We start from the raw sequence: 20,510 nt of genomic DNA, 5'->3' as shown, positions 1-20,510 counted from the left end.
CTTTTCTTCTTTTCACCAACAGGTCTGTTCACTTAAATTGAAAAAACTACTGTTTTTTAAAGCTTGTTAACATTATTTCATTAATATCAGCTTTGCACCATCCTGAATGCACACTGACAATAAAATGTAATCACCATGTACTATACAAAGGAGGAAAAAAAAATCCCAAAGCATTAAAAACATCTTAAAATATATTTACTAATTTCAAGATTCTTAGCCATTCACTGTATGCATTTACACAGCATCACTACAGAAGAGTGTTCCTTCTAAATAAAATACCCCAGGCATTTATTCCTTTCACTATCCATTTCTTCAGTTTCTAACTCGTAATGTTTCATGGCAACAAAGTATCGGATAAAAGTTTCACCTAATGCTTCCTTAATACATGAATCTTTCTCAAGTGCTACAAGAGCATCTTCTAGTTTCAGAGGCACTGTCGAATGTTTCAGATCAGCAATGTGATTTTCTTCTTGGAGCATATCATCATACCTAAGTCCTCTCTTTACTCCATCTAGACCTGCAGCAATAGTAGCAGCAAGCACCAGGTAGGGGTTTGCTGTAGCAGAACTTAATTTATTCTCTATGTGAGTGCCTTTCCCACCATGACATTTGACATTAAAGGCACAGCTGTTATCATTATATGCCCATTTTGCATTTACAGTCTCTTTTGATTCTTTACTGTATTTAGAATAAGGCTTACGGCAGCTGGTGGTAGGAGCCATCAAGCAGCTGATAGCTGCTGTGTGCGCCAAGAGACCTGATAACCAATTTTTCCCAATATCTGAGAGCTCCTCAACTCCATAACCAACAGAAAACAAATTCTTCTGGCCATTCAAATCCCACAGGCTGTGTGACAGAGGCCCTGAATTGTAGAATCCTGATTCTGAGAAAAAGCTAGCCACATAGTTATACTTCTTAGCCACCTCTTTAATGCCTGTTCTAAATGTGAAGGCACTGTCAGCAGCATCTATGCCAAACGCTGGATGAAAAGTGATCTCCATTTGCCCAGGCCCACTGGAAGAAGAAAAGCTTTCAATGTTGGCACCCGCATAATACATTCCTTCAATGAGCTCCTGAATGAAAGTCTGGTCATGGTTATTTAGTATCGTGGCTGCAGGAAAGGATATTGTCTTCGAATTTACAACTTCAGTAATGCCATAAATACAAAATTCATAAGTGAAGGCAGAGTGCAGAGAAAAGCCATTGTCCTGAAGCTGGCTCAGCTGTTTCTTGGCAATGTGCCTCGGTGAGGTCATTAGCGGGTTGCCCAGCACGGTGAAGGAATCACATATCACTCTTGCAGTCTGCTCAGTCCAGGGTAGTATTCGAAATGTTGATAAATCAGGGTTCAGGATTATGTCACAATTAAAATTGGTTGCATTTATGTAATCTAATTCATTATCTTTAGGATTCAGTGTCAGCTCAAGGTAACTTCTGGGCATGGCAACACCATTAATTGCTTTCTCCTAAACACAGAGCAGAATGACAGATTACCAAAGGAGAAAAGAACTCAACAGTATTTTTATGTATGTAAAATATATGAAACTCAGATTCTCAGCAAGAACAATAGTATTTTTCCTAAAAGAACACTAAAATGCAGTGATTGCTAAAGTGGAGGGCAAAAGCCAGTTACTGTGTCATTGTGAAGAAGAACAACTTTCTACAAGATTGGTATGAAAACCCTGGCATCAAGTATCCCAATGACCATTTTTTAAGTTTCCATAAAGAAATAAAAAAATGTCGAACACTTATCTTGCATGGTCTTTATACAACTATGGGCATCACCAATTAGGTGCAAACTTTGTAAGTCAAAACTTCTATCTATAGTTACTCTGTTAGGCTACCATATCCTCTCAGCATTTCCTTTACATAGATCCAAGTGACCACACAAGACTCATGACAACACGAATTCAGGCTGTGACTTCACTTTAAATGCCATAACACATACCTCACTGTTTTTCAGATGCAAATTTTAACTCAGGATTCTCACTTTCTGGACTTAATAAGTTTAGGGGTAAAATGCAGGGAAGCACTTCCAAGTGAGAAATTATTCTAGTGTTTCAGTATTACCCTTCAGGTAGCCAACAGGATAAACACATTATTACCCTTTCTTGTCCATTTGAACAGAGAGCTTCAGCTTACACAAATGAAATGTTGCTAGGACCCCAAGAAAGGACCATCTACCTTCAAACAACCACCTTTACAACTTACCTTACGTTCAAACCTTTAGCTGATGAAAACTGCAAATATGCCAAGTTCTATCAAGTGATATCTGGCTCATGTTTACATCTTACCTTTATTCTTTGAAGGGAATGTATTACCATCTGAGTGAGCAGAGGAGACAGAACAAACCTATAAAGGGGCAAACTCAGAGCTGAAAAAACAAAATTTTGCCTATCCAGTTGGAAAATTGTTGAAATACTTCAAACTGCCTATGGTGGCTTCTCTTAAAATAAATAAATATATAAGGTCTGCCTTTTCTTAAGTAGGTGGCAGTCCAGTGGTAACAATCCTCCCTGTGTGACACCCATAACCAAGACTGCTGTATTGGGTTTGCATGGCAAAGTTTTGGTAGCAGGGGGACTACAGGGGTGGCTTCTGTGAGAAGCTGCTAGAAGCTTCCCCCATGTCCGACAGAGCCAATGCCAGCCGGCTCCAAGATGGACCCACCACTGACCAAGGCTGAGCCCATCAGCAACAGTGGTAGCGCCACTGTGATAATGCATGTAAGAAGGGGAAAATAAATGTGGGAGAGCAATTGCAGTCAGAGAGAAGAGTGAGAGTATCTGAGAGAAACAGCCCTGCAGACACCAAGGTCAGTGAAGAAGGAGGGGGAGGAGGCGCTCCAGGCACTGGAGCAGAGATTCCCCTGCAGCCCGTGGTGCAGACCATGGTGAGGCAGGCTGTACCCTTGCACCCATGGAGGTTAATAGAGGGGCAGATCTCCACCTGCAGCCCGGGGAGGATCCCATGCTGGAGCAGGTGGATGCCCAAAGCAGTCTGTGACCCCGTGGGAAGCCCACGCTGGAGCAGGCTCCTGGCAGGACCTGTGGCCCCGTGGAGAGAGGAGCCCATGATGGAGCAGGTTTTCTGGCAGGACTTGTGACCCTGTGGGGGACCCACGCTGGAGCAGTCTGTTCCTGAAGGACTGCACCCTGTGGGAGGGACCCACGCTGGAGCAGTTAATGAAGAGCTGCAGCCTGTGGAAGGGACCCACATTAGAGAAGTTCATGAAGGACTGTGTCCCATGGGAGGGACCCTATGCTGGAGCAGAGGAAGAGTGTGAGGAGTCCTCCCCCTGAGGAAGAAGGAGCGGCAGAGACAACATGTGATGAACTGACCACAACCCCCATCCCCTGTCCCCCTGCACCACTGGCGGGGAGGAAGTAGAGAATTCAGGAGTGAAGATAAGCCCAGGAAGAATGGATGGGTGGGGGAAGGTACTTCAAGATTTGTTTTATTTCTCATTATCCTACTCTGATTTTATTGGCAATAAATTAAGTTACTTTTCTCAAGTTGAGTCTGTTTTGCCCATGATGGTAATTGGTGAGTGATATCTCCCTGTCATTATCTCATGAGCCTTTTGTATATTTTCTCTCCCCTGTCCAGCTGAGGAGGGGAGTGATAGAGTGGCTTTGGTGGGCATATGGTGTCCAGCCAGGGTCAACCCACCACAGCTGCACAGTATGGTGAATACTGCTCCAAGATGTCTAAGCTGGCCATTTGACACTGGAGAGGTGTTGAAGGTGATTACTCTATAGTACTACCTCTCCCTCCTCCAACCCCACTACCCAAAAAAATAAAAAATAAAAAGGAAATTGCTCTCAGTGTATACATATGTATGTGTGTGCGTGCACATACACATTTTTTTAGTGTCTAGAAATTTGGACTGTCATGCAAAGCTCCAATTTGTTCAGATGGTAAGGTAAATGCAAAAGCTGTCTTTGAACAAGCTGATCTAGACATCTGCAATTTGACACAGCAACTGAAAGAGAAGTTGCAATTAACCTACCGCCCCTCACAAGAATTAAACTGACTGAGAGTTTATTTTTTATAAAATCCAAATGACATCAGAGAAAGCAAATTGTATCTAGATGATACAGTTTCAGTTTAGCAATATCTAAAAGGGAAATAGCAAAAACATGCTTAGGCTTCAGAAGGAACTTGAAACAAAAGTGCTCTACATCTTTTTATGTTCATATATTTTTTTTGTGATCATCAGTAAAGCTTAAAATATTCATAGTGATATGTGAATGAAAGTATAATGTAGTTATGCACATTAAGTATCACAGAAGCAATATACTGGAAAGGCTGATCCGTTAAGGATACACACAATAAGGATTGCTTCCTAATTTGGTTCTTATTTCCTGAATTGTTAATATGGCAAATATTGCTATTAAGTAATCATACAACCCAATGGTATATTCTTATATGATTGATCACTATAAAATTTCTCATAGCTGAAGTGATTTTCATTCAGTCATTTTCTTTCCTTCAGTGTTTACTCCTTTCTTTTTGCCATTTGCTGATGTTCAGTAAAACAAAATCTTTATAATGCATTGAACCTGAAAAGATAATTCTGTGGGAAGAGATTATTAGAAGCTCAAAGAACTGAAATTACTGGCCTTTTTAAATTAGATTACTGTTTGAAAGAACAGAGGAATAGATGATTGCAGTGATGAAAAATGTTCAGATCCTTTGGGAACATCAACAAGTAGAGGGAACAGAAAATTTGTTCTAAGTTTGAGTTTCTGTCTGCACTATGAAAAAAAAAATTAAGAACAGGGCCATGAAAACACATAAAAATACAGCTAGAAACCAAAGAACTTACGTGAAAAAAGCGAGAAGGAACATTCTTTGATCTTGACACACCATGGAGGTCTATTGATTCAAATCTGACAAACTGTACGTTGTCCCTGGCCATCTGCTGCTTAATAAATTCAATATGAGAGAACAGGTGAAGGAGAGTTGGACCTCCGAGGCCGTTTACATCAGGCTCTCTGCTGGATGCTATAAGTGAAGAGGAATGTTCATGTCAAACAAAATTATGAATGCTGGATTACAGGCTGTTCTCCTAAAAGTGCAATAGTGGAAAACTGTGACATTGAGTGTAAAAACAAAAATAAGAAGATATGGATGACAAAACCTTTTTTTTTTCTCTGAGGACCTGTATAAAATCCTGTCTTTTTCTGAATGGTCTATAACTTAAATTTTTTTTTCAAGTTGATAAGAGAACACAGGGGAATCATGCAGTACAGTCAGGAATTTCTGAGGGATACCTCAGCTGGTTTGTTGGGTGCACAAATAGCAGCTGGTTACCTATTTCCCACTAAAAGCTGATAGAATTCAAATGCTGTATTTCCTCAATGTCTTTGAAAAGTGCATGGATACAGAAACATGATAAAAAGGGAACTTGTCTTCTCAACCTGTTTCAAGACCTACTAAGAAGGACTGCAGTCTTCTCCAGCACAGGCAGTAGACTGTTAAGAGAAGTTTATTCATTTATGCATTTGCTGTTATGGAGTTGTCTTCTTAACTGTCTTACAGCAGATGTATAAGCTTCTTGACATGAAAGCAGTAACATCTGAGTATAACTTCTGTAATGGAGCAGAGAGCTGGGCACAGTAACTTCCTTTCACAAACCTCTCATCTCTCAACCTGCTTTTGTTTTGAGTATCTATGTATTGTTATTATTCAAGTTAAACTTTATGAGGTATTAATTTACATTTAATAAACTAACTACAACAAGGGTAAAATTTGATATTAAGATATGAAAAAAATGTGTAAAAAAATGTGTTTCTACATTTCTGAGAGGAAAGTCCTCCATTCTTCCTAAGGATATGATCAGATGAATTTTTGCAGATCTTTCAGATCCACAGTAGAAGATCACCAAGAGCAACCATTCACCACCACCCTTCAAGTGAAAATTAAAAGCTTCATGCTGAGGCACTACGAAGGCTGGTGGGAGCCCTCCCAATCTCTCCGGTACCAAACTACCCAGACTAGAGTAGATATTCTTTAGCAGTAGCCAGCAGGCAAAAACACATCTTCTTGACCTCTCCTTTGGGGCAAGTAAGACTGCCAGCTGTGAGACTGTAAGGAGGCTCTCCAGATAGCCCAGCACAAGGCCGTCTGATTACTCCTTGAGAAGGCAGAAGACTCATCCACAGTCATAAACTTCTTGGAGCCTCTGAATATTACTGGAGTATCCTCCAGCTTCAGATGGCAAGGGGGTGACAAGGATACTTTAGGTCATAAAGTAAGAAGAGGTTAAGTAGTAACAGTGCTCCCTGAGGAATGACAGGTGAAAGCACGGGACAAAATTTTAAGTAAATACAGGTCTGTAGGAAAACAGTAAAAATCAAAAAGGTAGAAGCAAGAAAAAAAGAATTTTGTCACATGCACTTCTTATGACATCTTTCCCTTTGGTCTGCTTCAGCTGTAAGCTGCTGATGGAATTAGCTTTTTTCCACTGTCTTCTATAAACACTAGGGCACTATGTCCTTTAAAAGATGTACATTTAAAAAGGAAGTCCTGTTTAAATATTTTGTGTAACACTCACACTGTTACAGATGCTGCCAAAACAGAGAGCAGGGAGGATATGTAAACTGGTCTTGTCTTGTGTATGTCATCCAAGTAATAGTTATTTGAATACCACTTCAGTCATCCTGTAACGTTGTTTTACAACATTCATGTTTACTGACATTTAACAGATTTGACCTCTTTATGAACCTGATCATCAATTAGAAGTTTATTAACAGCTAATAAACTGTAGTTATTTATTAGATTAACAGAATTTTAAAAGATTCTGAAAATCTTCCTACAGATTAAAGCGAGTAGCGTTTTCTTCAACTCCAGGGACCTGGTTTTGTAAAAGAAGTGCTCAAACCCTTATTCTACACGTGTTTAATTTCCTGTGCAAAGGTGGTAGACAAGGAATGTCACACGGAAATTTTTATGTCTTCATATTATTCAGAGTAAAGTTTGACTGGCAACCATTGACATCAGAATATTGTCAACTTTTGATGTAAATTTTGCAAGTATTTCTTATAATGTCCTGAAATGTTGCCTGGTAAATTTACATCTACTGAACAAACATTTTTCAGATAAAAACATAATTCATGAAAAACAACTTTAACTCTGACCCAAGTAATTCTTTAAGTCATTATTCATAAGAGACATAAATGATATAAAATCATTATCTAAGAAAAACACAAATGTGATATGCATTTATATTAATATATGCATTTATATAATGATAAAGTAAAGCTACAAATATGCTTAATTTAAACATCTACCAATGGTAGGTAATTTTCCAAATTTTATATATCTGTTGTCTTCAGGCTAAAGTTATTTGAATAAATGTATAATTACATAATTAAATTATACAAAATAATAAAAATTAACAGAAAATTCCTATAAAATTATGTTTTAAAGAACATTAAGCAAGTAAAAATTATTAACTAAAGAAACAAGAATTTGTCTTCTCCAGTTGGACTTATGATTAATGATAGATCTTTTTAAATTATGAGCCTAAAATTTGTATATTAGTCTAGTATTTATTGGTCTAGTATTAGTCTAAAATTAGGCTATATACCACTCTAGACAGTCCACTAGTCAAAACACAGATACTTATTAATTTACAATAGCCTTTATCCAAAATCTGTTAGAATCAATAGAAACACTCTCACAGCTTTCACGTACTTTTTAGAGGCAGTTCATCTTTTATAGCATTTGCAGATTATCTTTCCTATTAAAATAATAAGTTTCTGTAAATTATATAATAGATTAAAAAATACCATCATGACTTAATATCTCTGACTGATTTTGGAAATATGAAAGGGGATTTGTTTTTTAAATAATATTTAGTGAATAACTACTGAGACTACTTACTTTTCTCCAGCACAGCTCCCAAAATATATTTTCTTGGAAGCCGCTGAATAAATCACTAGCAAACTAAGTCCCTGAAGCCAACGATGACTAAAGTTTGGAAAAGTATAGTAGAGAACTGAGTACTCTGTCTTTTCCCAGTTTGTAGTCATTATCCAGAACATTAGTTACTGGAGATAAGGTAGCTAATAAATAAGTATTAGACAGGTCTAGCAAATTTAGATACATGTTTAGATACAAGTTTTCCATTCTTATGAGGGAGGATTTTGTTTCTGAGTATAACTACTTCCCTAGCTCTCTGGGCCTCTAGTAATAATGGCATCTCTATTTTCATTTCAGAAAATCTGCTTATGGAAACACATATGTAAATTTCACAAGATACTCAGATTTTGATTCAGATTTTCATTTTAAAAATCAAAGACCGTATGTCTTTCTTAAAGCATACAAATAAAGTACACGCGAATCCTTAGATATCTATATCAAATCAGTAGTACACAGAAAAGCACTTAATGTTTGGTTTTCTATGGTTTTATCTGCATTTCCCATTTAAATTACCACTGAGAAACAATTAGTATTACTCATGTTTCTTTTGTAATTAGTCCAAAATATCTACAAATATAAACAAATTATCTTCACATATTTAAAAATATTAATTAAAAAAAATGGAAATATTACTCAAAAAATCTACAAATTATACAAATTATATTATTATTTCTAGCATAAGAATGATGCCATTCTTAGATTATTAATATTGAAATCATTCATATTGCTGAGAGCAGCTGACATCAGGCTAGGGCAAATAGCTAATATCAGCTTTATCTTCTCAGCAACAGAAAAGTGCCATAACAGAAGAAAGTGCACATGTCCCAGATCAATCTGTCATTATCTGCTTGTTCAAAGAAATCCTTTCCCGTGGTCCCTTATTAAATCACACTGCATCTAAAGCAAGCAATTTCTCAGCTCTATAAGAGGTGACTGTCAACCTGATGAAACAAAAAGAACATGCTACATGTTTCTAGAGGACTTGAAAATGACAGGAACAGGCTGACATAACAAATGTAGTAATATTGGAAACTCTTCATTGAGAAACACAACCACCAATGTAACGTAAGGCAATAAGAGCAGACACCAGCAGGTAGTCTCCAGATACAAATCATGCACCAGAGAAGGAAACGTTTCCATCAGTCCTCTCCCAGTGTCTTCCTCCCACTGCCTCTCCAGCAGCACCAACTGTGTCAGATGTGCTCCCTCCTGATACAGCCTGCTGTAGCCACGCAGCTGGCGTGCACCCTCCTCCTGACCATCAGATGGGGTCTGGGCATGCCTGAGTCACACGCACATGTCCCTGTGCTCTGTGGCACATTGTGACACCTGTTACTGTCTCAGAGAGGTAGGGAAATAAAAACCCTGGCAAGCATAAGAATTGCTATGCCAGTCAAGGCAGCGTTTCATCACTCTGAGCTGTCTTTGGCAACAGCTATTAACAGGAAAGGCAAGGTGTTTTTTGCAAAATAATTCATCTAAAGAGAATGGGTTTTGCAGTTCCTCACTAAAAAGGTGGTCTTGTGGTTAGGAGCAGGAGGGTTAATATCCAAATTTGTCTTAATTTCTTCTTTATTCTTAGAAATCTAACACTGGGTGGTCTGAAAATCTATGTGAATATTGATCCCCTTTATAAAAACAGTTACCTTGTGCTGATGATATCCACTAGCAATGAGTCCCACAGGGCAATCACACATCTACACTCTTGTAAATCCTATGGAAACTCCTGTCAGTACTAATTTAAATACATCTGTTCTTTACAGGACCCTGGTTTGTGCATTTGTGTATTTCTCTACTTGGTTTGTACAGCACGTTACTTACTGTTCTCATGCTTGTCTTGAAACATTAACAGCCTCTGTTTCTCAAGCTTCAGATGACAGCTTTTCCTATGCTAGACACCATGCTTATTGCTAGTATTTAAAGCCTCTCTTTTCTATTCCCATTTCGTTTTTAACATGGTAAATAGACATGAGTACTGGGTTACATTTCAATAGTACTATTGATGTGAATAGTGCTCATAAGCATTTTAAGTTGAAGACATTATGTAATTTACATTTCTTTTTCACCCAAAAAATGTTTTGCTAAAAATGTTTACTGATAGATCAGTAAAGTATTTGATTTCTGCAGTAAAGTACATAAAAAGTTGCTCCCCCACAAAACCCCTAACAGGGGAATAAATATGTAAGCATACCAGAAAATTATCAAAGCATGAGAGACAGTAAAAATATTTCCCTGATCTGTTTGATATTGATATTTTCAATGTTTTTTCCATCCATTTCTTTGTCTCTTGATAGTCTGCTTTCTTTTTTAATCTTAAGTGTGAAGTAGGTTTTTTTATGGATATGGCCATGGAGAAGCTCAGCTCTTTTTTGTGAGATTTATAGCTAATTTAGAGACTAATGAACAGCTTCAATCATCCATGAATTATTCCTTCCAAACTGTATGACAACAACATGACACAGCTTCTCAGAGGAGATACATCATCAAGAATTGAATACAAAATAAGATTTTATTTCTCAATAGATGAAAGATAAATCACCCATATTTTTCTATCTTCCAGGGTGTTTTATAAAAATAGTTCTTTTGTATTTAATAAGAAAAATATCACAGTTTTATAGAAAGGTTAGAAAATATTCCACCTAGGTAAGAGGATTTGAAAACAAAGTATTCAGGAGTCTGAAAAAAAATTAAGGTGAATAACACCCACTGGAACTACCTAACTAATAATTCTAAATATGATGGATCAACAGTAACATGTCTTTCTTCAAACTCAAACAGAAAGTTTGGATTTAAGGAAGAAATCACTGAACAAAGTTGCATGAACTGAGGTATACACTATTGTAAACCAGGTAACCCGTTCTGGTCTGAAAATGTTTGACCTAATTAAAAAAAAAAAAAAAAAAACCAAAAAAAAACCAACAAAGTGAGAATGAGTAAGAATGCCACATTAAATGGGAAGCAAGGTTATTTAGGGAAGAGAAGATTTTGCACAGTATTGAAGGTAAAGACTAAACTCTTCTTGAATATGTTGTAGAGGAGAAGAGGCTGGCAGAGAAATTAACCAGAGAATGCATTTCACTTAGATTAGTTCTAAACTAAATATTTTGTCAACCTTTCACTATTACTAGAAGGAAAATAAGCATCTCCAATGGGTGGGAAGAATTGCTGTTTGAATACACGTGTTTCTTTCACAAAGTCACAGGACAACTAGCTTACTACAGGCACCAGAGACAGATGAGTTGGATCTCACCCGAAAGGAGTCAAAATAGATTAGAAAGATAGGCTGGAAGTGCTGTCTGAACATTTTTGTTTTGTATAGATTGACGGGAAAAATGGAAAACTGTACAGTCACAGAGCAGGAAGATTTCAGCTATTGGTATGGAAGATAAAGGATTTAAGAGTTTTGGTTTGCTTTAAAGAAAAATAGCTACTCAGAGCTTCTGAGGTAACAAAAAAAAATAGCAAGTTGTATATAGCTCAGTTCAGAGGGAAAAGGAAACAAATAGTCAGAAAATATGATGGTTTGTTCAAGAGAAAATAAGGGCAATCAAGAAGGTTTAGAAAGGAGCTGAGCTTCAGCCCTGCTATGTTCAACTTGAGTTCAAAATGTAGAAAAAGAAACAGAAAAAATTTATTGAACTGCAGGTAGGGCATGAGGAAGGACCATGAAGAAACAGTATGGCTTTGTTTTTTCACTTTAGGAGAGATGCAAGAACAGCACAGATTATGTAAAACACAAAGCAGAGAAGAGTAGCAAGTGAAAAACACAGTCTTAAATAATCCTCACAGTCAGACGTGGTTATTCTGTGAAGGCAGTGAATATGAAGTACCTGGAGCAGCAATTTACGTACCTCTCCTATGTCCACTTATATCTCCTGATTGTCCACTCACAGCTCCAGAAGAGTATCCATTTTTATTTCCTCACCACTGACTTGACTTCCTGATCAGAATTAGTGAGGACAAATGTGCCGCTTCCATGTGAGCACAGAGCACAGTGAAACCACAGGGAGAGTTCAAATTTTGTTAAAAGTGTGTGGACAAACTTTTTAATTTCAATGGAGCAAAAAGCCTAGACTACATTTTTGTTTGTTTGTTTGTTTGTTTTGTTGAAGACTTCTTTTCATAATTCTGCCCCTAAATAGTAGGTATCATAATTTGTGACTGCCTTATTACTAAAAATAAGAGTTTTAAACAAGTTAAGAGTGACAACATGAGGTTATTCATCATAATAGAAAAGAGAATTGCTTGTAGGACTAATGAAATATGTTGAACTCTTAAACATGAAATATAGCCTGTTAGTAGCTACTTGATATGTTTTTCTTTAAAACAGTAACTTAGCAAAAGAACTTAGTCTTTGGGGTCAGCACCTGCATAACATTTCATGTGATTCTTGGAGCGTTCCAACCTTCTTTTTCTGTGCATTCGAAATTTCAACAGTCACTAGGTAGCTACTGATTCCAGCTATAGATAAGACATATTTTCTTTCTTCAGAAATTTCCCTCTCCCTCCAACAGTTCCTGATCCTGTGCTGGTCATGTTTACATGGCCTCACTTGATGTATACTCAAGAAGATGAGCTCTGTTGAGATGACCTGCTCCTGGAGCTGCTCAGCTTTCTGGAGGCCCAGCTCTGCAGTCTGCACTCAAATAGCTTTTAACAAACTTTTTTATCCCAGCTACAGGCCAAGACATACAAAGGGAATTTGAAGCCTCAGGTCACAGCTTGATTCCAGTGTGCTGCCCACCTACAGCTGCTTGGAAGTGCTCTTGTCTCACAAGGTTCAGAAGAGGGATTGCTCCTAAACCTGTGTGGTGGCACCAGGCTCTGCAGGTCCCTCTGACCATATGCAGTGCAGGTGGCTGCTGAAACCAGCTGCAGTCCCTGGCTTTGACAGCTCATATCTCTCTGTGACAAAGAGAAACCCGACAGCGTGGTGTATCATGATCCTTGGGAACTTCACATTGCTCGAATAAAGTTCTTTCCTTTGGCCTCTTCTCTGGCTATCATTGTATAAATACTCCAATTTAGTAGTGTGCAGAACAGCATGTGATAAGATCTGAGTACAGAGAGGTCAATATACACTTACGTTATATGCTATATAAACTATACATATAGTACATGCATGCATTCGTATGTATGCATGTACATACTATGAAGTGTTATATGTTACATACATGAAATTTCATCTGAATTTGTACTGTTTGGAAGACTCCCTCCCAAGAATGCAGACTCTGAACAGCTTAAGAAGGACCTGATTATCAATGACTACATACCAATATTCAGAAGTGCACATCATTATAATATATAGATACTTATGCAAATAAAATTACTAAATTCATGTTATTGCAGTCAGTACATTTGACTAATTAGTTGCATGTTTTAGTTTCTATCTTTCCATGGTGATGAATTAGATTAAAATATCTTTAGCTTTAACTTTAGCTCCAGTTTCACTGACACTGTCCAAGTAATATTTTTCATACTGACCCAAATATCTTGCATGTCTGTCTCTTTTCCATTATTTTTTTTCCCATGTCCAAAAATTTCTTTTACAAAAGACCTAACAAGCAGTGGACAAAATGCACAGGCAGTAATATTTCCACAATTTCCAATCAGAATTTTGGAAAAAAATATATGGATTTATCATTTTAGAGAGATGTTAACGACATAACTAGCATGACTGTATTTCAATCCTCTGAATCACACTGAATCTCTAAAGCTCAGCTACATGTCTTTGCCTTTCTACTGCTGACCTCTAGAGATTGTCCCTTAACTGTGTACTTTTAGAACAATAAGGTATATTCCTGCTTTGGTCATATCTTGACACTGAGTAGATCTGAAATACAACCTCTTGTAATTTTTTCAAATATTTTGGATCAAGATTTCTGATTTGACCAAGGTCAAATATTCGAAAACTTGAAAAATACAAGAGCTTGAATTTCAGATCTACTCAGTATCATGATATGTTTAGATACGAGACTTCAGGCACTCTGGTAACTAAAATATTTAAGGTAATATTTTAGTCATAAAACTAAAATATTTAGGATTTCATCTTATCAATCTTAAGAAATTATCACCTGCAGCAATCAAATGCTGTTTATGCAAAATCTCATTAAAGAGTGCAGAATTTTATGCAAAACTTTCTTCTCTTCAGTTAAGTTACTGAATGTATTCAATGAAAATTAAATTTCAAACAAACACATACATTTCTAATTAAGCAGAAACTATTTCTGTGCATTCCATTTACTAGTGGAAACACAAATGGACCCCTACAATTTATTTGGTCAAAGCCAAATGGAGTGCAAAGCTCATGAGATTCCAGAACTTCTGGATGATGAGACAAAACAGTTTTCCCCCACCTCCCTTCATAGTTAGTTCTCATCTATAGTTCTCTTACAATAATTGTTATTTCCAGTGATACAGACAGGATTAACCCCAGGTAGCTTTAGGGATTTCAGAGTTAGGCAAATAATCTAAACTAACCATCATGGGACCTCTTCCCATTGAGTGGAAAGAGATGCCCACCTCCAGAGGTCAATTTCTCATCAACCCTTAATACCTCTTTGATGATAAAATTCTCTACTGACTAGGTAATAAACTTGGATTAGCCACTACATTTTAAGTGGCTAAAATTGGGTTGAAATCTCCCTGTGGAGTGTACAATTAATTTCATCAGTTCCCTGTACCTTGTAAATGGTGTTATGACAAAGAATAATTATTCTTATATTTTAAAATCTATTTGCTGGTTTTGCAGACAGTGAGAAAACAGTAGTAATCTAAATTTTACAATGCATTTTGCTAGCCTTTCAGCAATATGAAAAACAATGTAATCTGGAAAATGAACAGCATCAAGTGTAGGCTGAGAAATAATCCTCTAACCTCTTTATTCTAATAGACATGAATAGAAAGTGGTTTGAGCACAAAGTATCTTTTCAAAGCTTTATATTTCTCATGCAGTGCCCTGAGTTATCACTGGCAATGTTCATGGATATCTTTTTTAGACTTGTTCAAACTGGGTAACACAATACGTCTATTGAGAAATCCTGCTGTAGCTAACAACATTTGATAAATTCAAATTGTCTGTTTTCAGAGTATGTATAGCAATATTTCTACCCATCTGAAAGGACACTTTAAAAAGAGCAGGATAACTTAATATTGTTGTAAAAATGTAATTGCTGTTATCATGTTTTTATTGCATAATTAATGATAGACAAAGTATTTTGTCAGTGAAGAGCTTCATATTTCTTGTATCAGTGAGATAAGTCAGAGGGTAAGATATCTATCCTGAAAAGCTGATAATATGATCTGAATCTGTTGCTTCTGGGAATTTATTAATCTGATATCTATTCAGCTGTCAAATTGTTGTTTGTGTGCTTCCTGGAATAGGCACAAAACAATGAACTGCTCAAGCCTGTTACATTACATAGCTAATAGTAGCTTTCAGTTTGCTGATCCAGCTAGCCCAGAAGCATAGGTTTTACAGTTTCAAAGAAATCACAGCCTATTAGTAGCAATTAATTGGCTCTATAAACACTTTCAAAATAGACTTATTGAACAGCATGAAGTGGAAGTTTTCTGCCTCATTTGCTTTTCTTCCCTTATAGTTTATACGAGATGTTTTTGCATTCCAGTCCTCTCACAGGACAGATAATTGAAAACATCTTCCCTACATGGGAGCAATTTCCACTGCTGGAAATGTTAACAAAAAGGAAATTTTAAGAAGCCCAGATGCCATCAGAGCTTTGCAGTGTTTAGCAGACCTTTGGGAAATGATGCCTGAGCTCAGTTTAAATGAGGAAATATTTCAGTTTTAGTGAAAAAGACATGACCACTTGTGCGTGGCAGTTTTTGGCAGGCAGCTGGGCTTCATAAATGCCTTTAAAAAAACCCCAGTATTGATGTAGAGCACAACTTCTGATCCATCCTGACCATACAGAAACCACAGGTGTCAACTCTCTCATGCACTAGCTCTGACTAGAGTTTGCAGCTTAACAAAAGCCCGCAAAACAACAGGAGCATTCTCTTTAACAGGACAGCGAGTGATGTTTAAATATCCTTACCGGCGTGGCCTGCAGAGGAGTCAAACTGAATCTCAGGAGGTGTGCTTTCTGCATGTGTAGAAGCTGCTGGTAGTCCCAGGATAAGTTGATCCATGTCGCTTCCCTCTGGTTGCTGCTGATCAGACCCGGCAGCGCTAAGAACCAGGAGAGGCTTGCTCTGCTGCCCCACTCCCTCCTTGTGGAAGCTGTGGTACTTTCGATTCTCCTCTCCAAAATGGGGACTAAAAGTCTCGAAGGGTCGGCCCTGCTTGTCAGCTGTTTTCTCCCGGGGCTTTGAATTTTTCTGAGAAAAAGTGCCACCTGCCTTGCCACTGTAGCTGGGCCCATGAGCAGGCAGAGGGCCTTCACTCAGCAGGTTTTTCAACTCTCTCAGACTTCGTTTAGAAATGTCAGGTGCCCCTGTGAAGGACTCTGCAGTATCACTTCCTTGTGTGGTTACAGCACTGCCTAGGGAGCCCGTCTTTGTCACATGAAACTTGACATCTTCCATCCTACCCTGTTCTTTTGGCTTACTCTCTTCCTTCTCACTGCCCTCTCCTCTGCGTGCTGCCTCTGTGCACCCAGCTTTCCTGATGCTCCTCGTGGGCTGCACACCCATGGGCTGCTCTGTTTTAGCTGCTGTATCTATTTCTTCTTGCATTTTTCCTATAATTCTTTTCCCAGTGTCAGCATTTTCCTGGATTGCTTGTGTTTCTCCAGACATGTCTTCTTTCATGTCACTGCCAGTACGGGAACTGTCACGACTCCCTCTGTCTTTTTGTACTGGAGGAAAGCTAGTCAGGTTTTGAAGAGATTGGTTTGATGGTGGTTGTGAGTAACCAGTGGTTCCTTGAAGGGGACAAGGATCTGGGATTTTTGAGGTGTGGGACAGCTCCATCTTCTCATTTTCTAAAGGAGGAATGTACTTTGTAGGACCTTTGACTCCCTTTTTCTTTCTGAAACCACATATATTGTTGCCATCAACTTCATCATTGTCACTTTCAGATGTGTTCTGTAACCAGCAATAAAATATACAACCAAATAACATGCATGAATGAAACAGAACATGGCAATGGAGTACTACCACCAGCTGCATTTACCTTGTAGCATTTCCATTACTTCTTGATGATGGAGGTCTCTGTGGACACTTACTGACCCTCAAATTCTGCTATTTTGATTTTTAAAATTCTCACTAAATTATTTTTCTTATGTTTTAGAATAAAATTGGTGAAAGTGCCTTCATAATATAGTTTTTTAAGAGATTTAGTAGATTAACATATAAGACATTGTACACTGTGTGACATCATTTGTCAAACATGCGCCCTTTAAATGTGAAAAAAAAGTATTATAATAGTTATATTTAAGTATATTCTTTCTTATATTAAAAGCATTTGTATTCATAAAGGAAATGTATTACCCTGAAACAGAACACTGGCAATCCTTATAAGTATGGGGAGTGAAACCTGAAAATAAACAGCTTTAAATGAATTTTAGGATCTAATTTGGCAAATAACTGAACTTCCAGGGCAGTGGTCAAAAGGACAAACCCATATTTGAATGTGTAAACAGGAAAGAAACAGAAGATTATGTTTACTTTTGTATGTGGCATTGATATGGTTTACATTGTAGTGCTGGGAGCAGATTTTAAAATGGATGTAAACATGTGGAGAAGGTGCATATAGGAGATACAAAAATTAATCTGTTTGCATTATCCCAAAGAATATCAAGAAGTGTCTGGATCATTGTCCCTCCTAAGTATCCTGATCCTACCACAATTGTGATTAATCTGATGGTGACAGGGAAAAGGACAGGAAATCAAAACCAGATACATTCAAATTTTAAAAATTACAGAGATTTTAATATTGTGGGTGATTAATTATTTCACAAACTATCAAGGTATGGATTGAATTCTCCATCTCACAATGTCTTGAAAAAGGTTCCGTAATATGGTTTCACCAAAACATAAATCATTCCATAGCCAATCACAAACTGTTATGTTGCTTATGAGCATGTATTTAAGACTCATAGTTTAACCAACAGTGCTTGGTTTGCTTGAGTTGGGCTGGAATTAACACCTGTAAAAACACTGGGAAATCAAGAGATATCCTCTGAACAAAACCATTCTTTACCTTTTCCACAAAGGAATAATCTGCACTCTCTCCAATTTCTGAATTTCCAGAAGTAGGAATCTGCACAAAAGCAAAGTGAATGCCAGTCTGGATAAGGCAAAATATATTCCTGTTGGCAGATAAAAGCATGTAGAAGAAAAGACAGCAGCGTCTGATGTGCATGTGGAAGGAAACAGTTACACGGCCTACATAGAGGTTATTAACACCTCCCTTTTTCTATATTATTCCTCCCTATTTTCCCCATTTTCTCATTACGCTATTTTCCATCACTATCTAGTCAAAAAAGACTTATGACTTCTCTCCTAACACAGAGCTCACAGAAATATTCCCTTCCCCTCTCCCCCTTGCTCTAAATTTCTGTGACATGCTGTATTTACAGCTACTCTGGAAGATTGCTGGGGCATTGCGGTGAGTGTGGAAGGCAGCTGGCCATCAGCTCTACAGGGAGAATAAGCCACTCTGTGCCTGAAACTCCCATGCACATATCTTGACAGGGATGTGCTTGTGATGCCCACTCACAATCAAACACTGTTACTGGCTCATTCACAACAGAAATCCTTGCTTACCCCAGCTTTAGCACTCAGTTTTTAATGAACCCATTTCTTCATCTGAAGGCATTGATTTATTCCCATAATACACCCTATAGTACCCCATAAAATAAATCTGGGTGTGTTGCTGATACCTCTACACATTCACCCATGTAGAATAGCGCTAATTCCTACAGCTCTGCATCATTATGGATACAAATATAATGAAGGAACTTTCCTGAATAATGAAGCAGACAAAAACTGCTCATAATGGAGAATTATAATGGACAATTTTGACACCTCCACTAGTAATATGCAAGTGAATGAAGATGGTGGAGGAACCAGTATCTGCCAAATGGAAAAACCAAATAATTTTTAAATAACATAGGATTCAAATTGAATTTCTAGATGTATAAAATTATTTTTTGAGAGAAAGAAGAGGTTGCCATCATTAAAATATCCTGATCTCCACTTTATGAAGTTTTCAGAATTCTTTTGTTTCTTTTTAATATCTTGAAACCAGTTATATAATCATAACATGACCTGAATTTCTGCTTTATAACGTACTCCCCCTCTCTGTGCTCAAAGATAGCCATTGAAAATTTTAATGTTAAACTAAGATTTTACCTGTTGTCCCTATTGTAGATCTCTGAAAAATGTTCAGTAAAATGACAAGGAAAGATGAACACATCCTTTTTTAGAACACCTGTATACTTGATGTCAAAGACTAGTTCATGTATCAAAAGCAATAAGTCAGAAAACTGCTTGTTCACATAATTAGCCATTCTAAATGGTTTCATGAACACAATGCCATCTCCACATTACAATCCTTACCAAAACAAATTCCTTCTGAATAAAGATGAGCAGGATAAGGACTGATCATTGTAAATTTGTCAATGAAAATACTCATTTGCAATAAAACTCTACTAATGCATCTGCAGTAGTCTGCAAAGGGATTATTTTCCATTAAGAATTTGAGATTATGGTACTGCATTTTGGTCATAGACCTGAAAGAGATACTGCACCCATTGCTCTTAAACAAAAACAGTGATCATTTTTACCTCCAAGTAAACAAAACTTACATTCATAGAGAGAACAACCTATGCATTACTAAAGATCCTCAGCACAAGGCACACTGTGACTTTGTGCAGGAGAATGACTCTTCATTTCTGAATAAACTCAGACATTTATGGACTTTCTTTTACAAATCATTCACTGTATTTTCTGCAGTGAATTAAACAGGGCTAGATTTTTTTGCAAGGTACAAATACAGCATCTCTTCATATTAAAGACAGTCATATGCATGAGTTATGACCCAGCCCTACTTGTCTTGTAGTTTATGTGGTGTCTACCATCAGAAAAGGCCTAGTACCTGGGCACTCAGGAAACAGGACTTACAAATTATCTGTTTAATTTTTTATTTCTAGCAAGTATTTCCTACAGAAGACAGGGATGATTAAGTAAAATAGCAGCTTGAAAGAGTTACAGTGCAAGTGAGATGGATACAGATCATGAATTAATTTCATGGAACTGTGTGTCCTGCTGTGCTGAAAGGAAAAAAAAAAAAAACAGTCATGGCATTAATATGGCAAAAGTTCTGATTATTTTTTTACATCATTATGACAAAAGTTCTGATTATTTTTTTATATCATTGTTGAATGTTCCTAGGTTTTTGTTGTTGTGTGGCAACAGTAACAGGAGATACTAAAGATACTTGAAAGTTCTTTTAGCCAACATTTGTTTCAGCATCATTCAATTTTTGTTTGCTTGTTTTCAAATATTTACTGTCACTCTAAGTCAGAGGTCTTGAAGTTTAAAAATTTGCTTCTCTTTCTTAGCAAGTAAACACTCGTGTGGTGATTCAAATATTCCTGCCAGAAGGATTA

General features: G+C 37.3%; 1 protein-coding gene across 3 annotated transcripts in view; it reads right to left on the bottom strand.

The window, feature by feature from the left end:
• Nucleotides 1-266: 266 nt before the first annotated feature.
• The window catches only part of LGSN (lengsin, lens protein with glutamine synthetase domain), a 69,478-nt gene continuing 49,234 nt past the window's right edge, over nt 267-20,510 (bottom strand). For 2 of the 3 annotated variants that reach the window (XM_074820784.1, XM_074820786.1), the window contains exons 2-4: nt 15,990-16,980; nt 4,832-5,010; nt 267-1,466 (exon numbers count right to left, since the gene is read on the bottom strand). In XM_074820784.1, the coding sequence (XP_074676885.1) occupies nt 267-1,466; nt 4,832-5,010; nt 15,990-16,980 (2,370 nt within the window). Of the gene's footprint in view, nt 1,467-4,831; nt 5,011-15,989; nt 17,065-20,510 lie in introns of those variants that run through there. The other variant, XM_074820785.1, reaches the window with a different exon arrangement.

The sequence above is a fragment of the Strix aluco genome, chromosome 3 (genome assembly GCF_031877795.1).
Source record: "Strix aluco isolate bStrAlu1 chromosome 3, bStrAlu1.hap1, whole genome shotgun sequence".
NCBI lineage: Eukaryota > Metazoa > Chordata > Aves > Strigiformes > Strigidae > Strix > Strix aluco.
The sequence above is the reverse complement of the archived record's forward strand: the minus strand, read 5'-3'. Positions and strand labels throughout refer to the sequence as shown.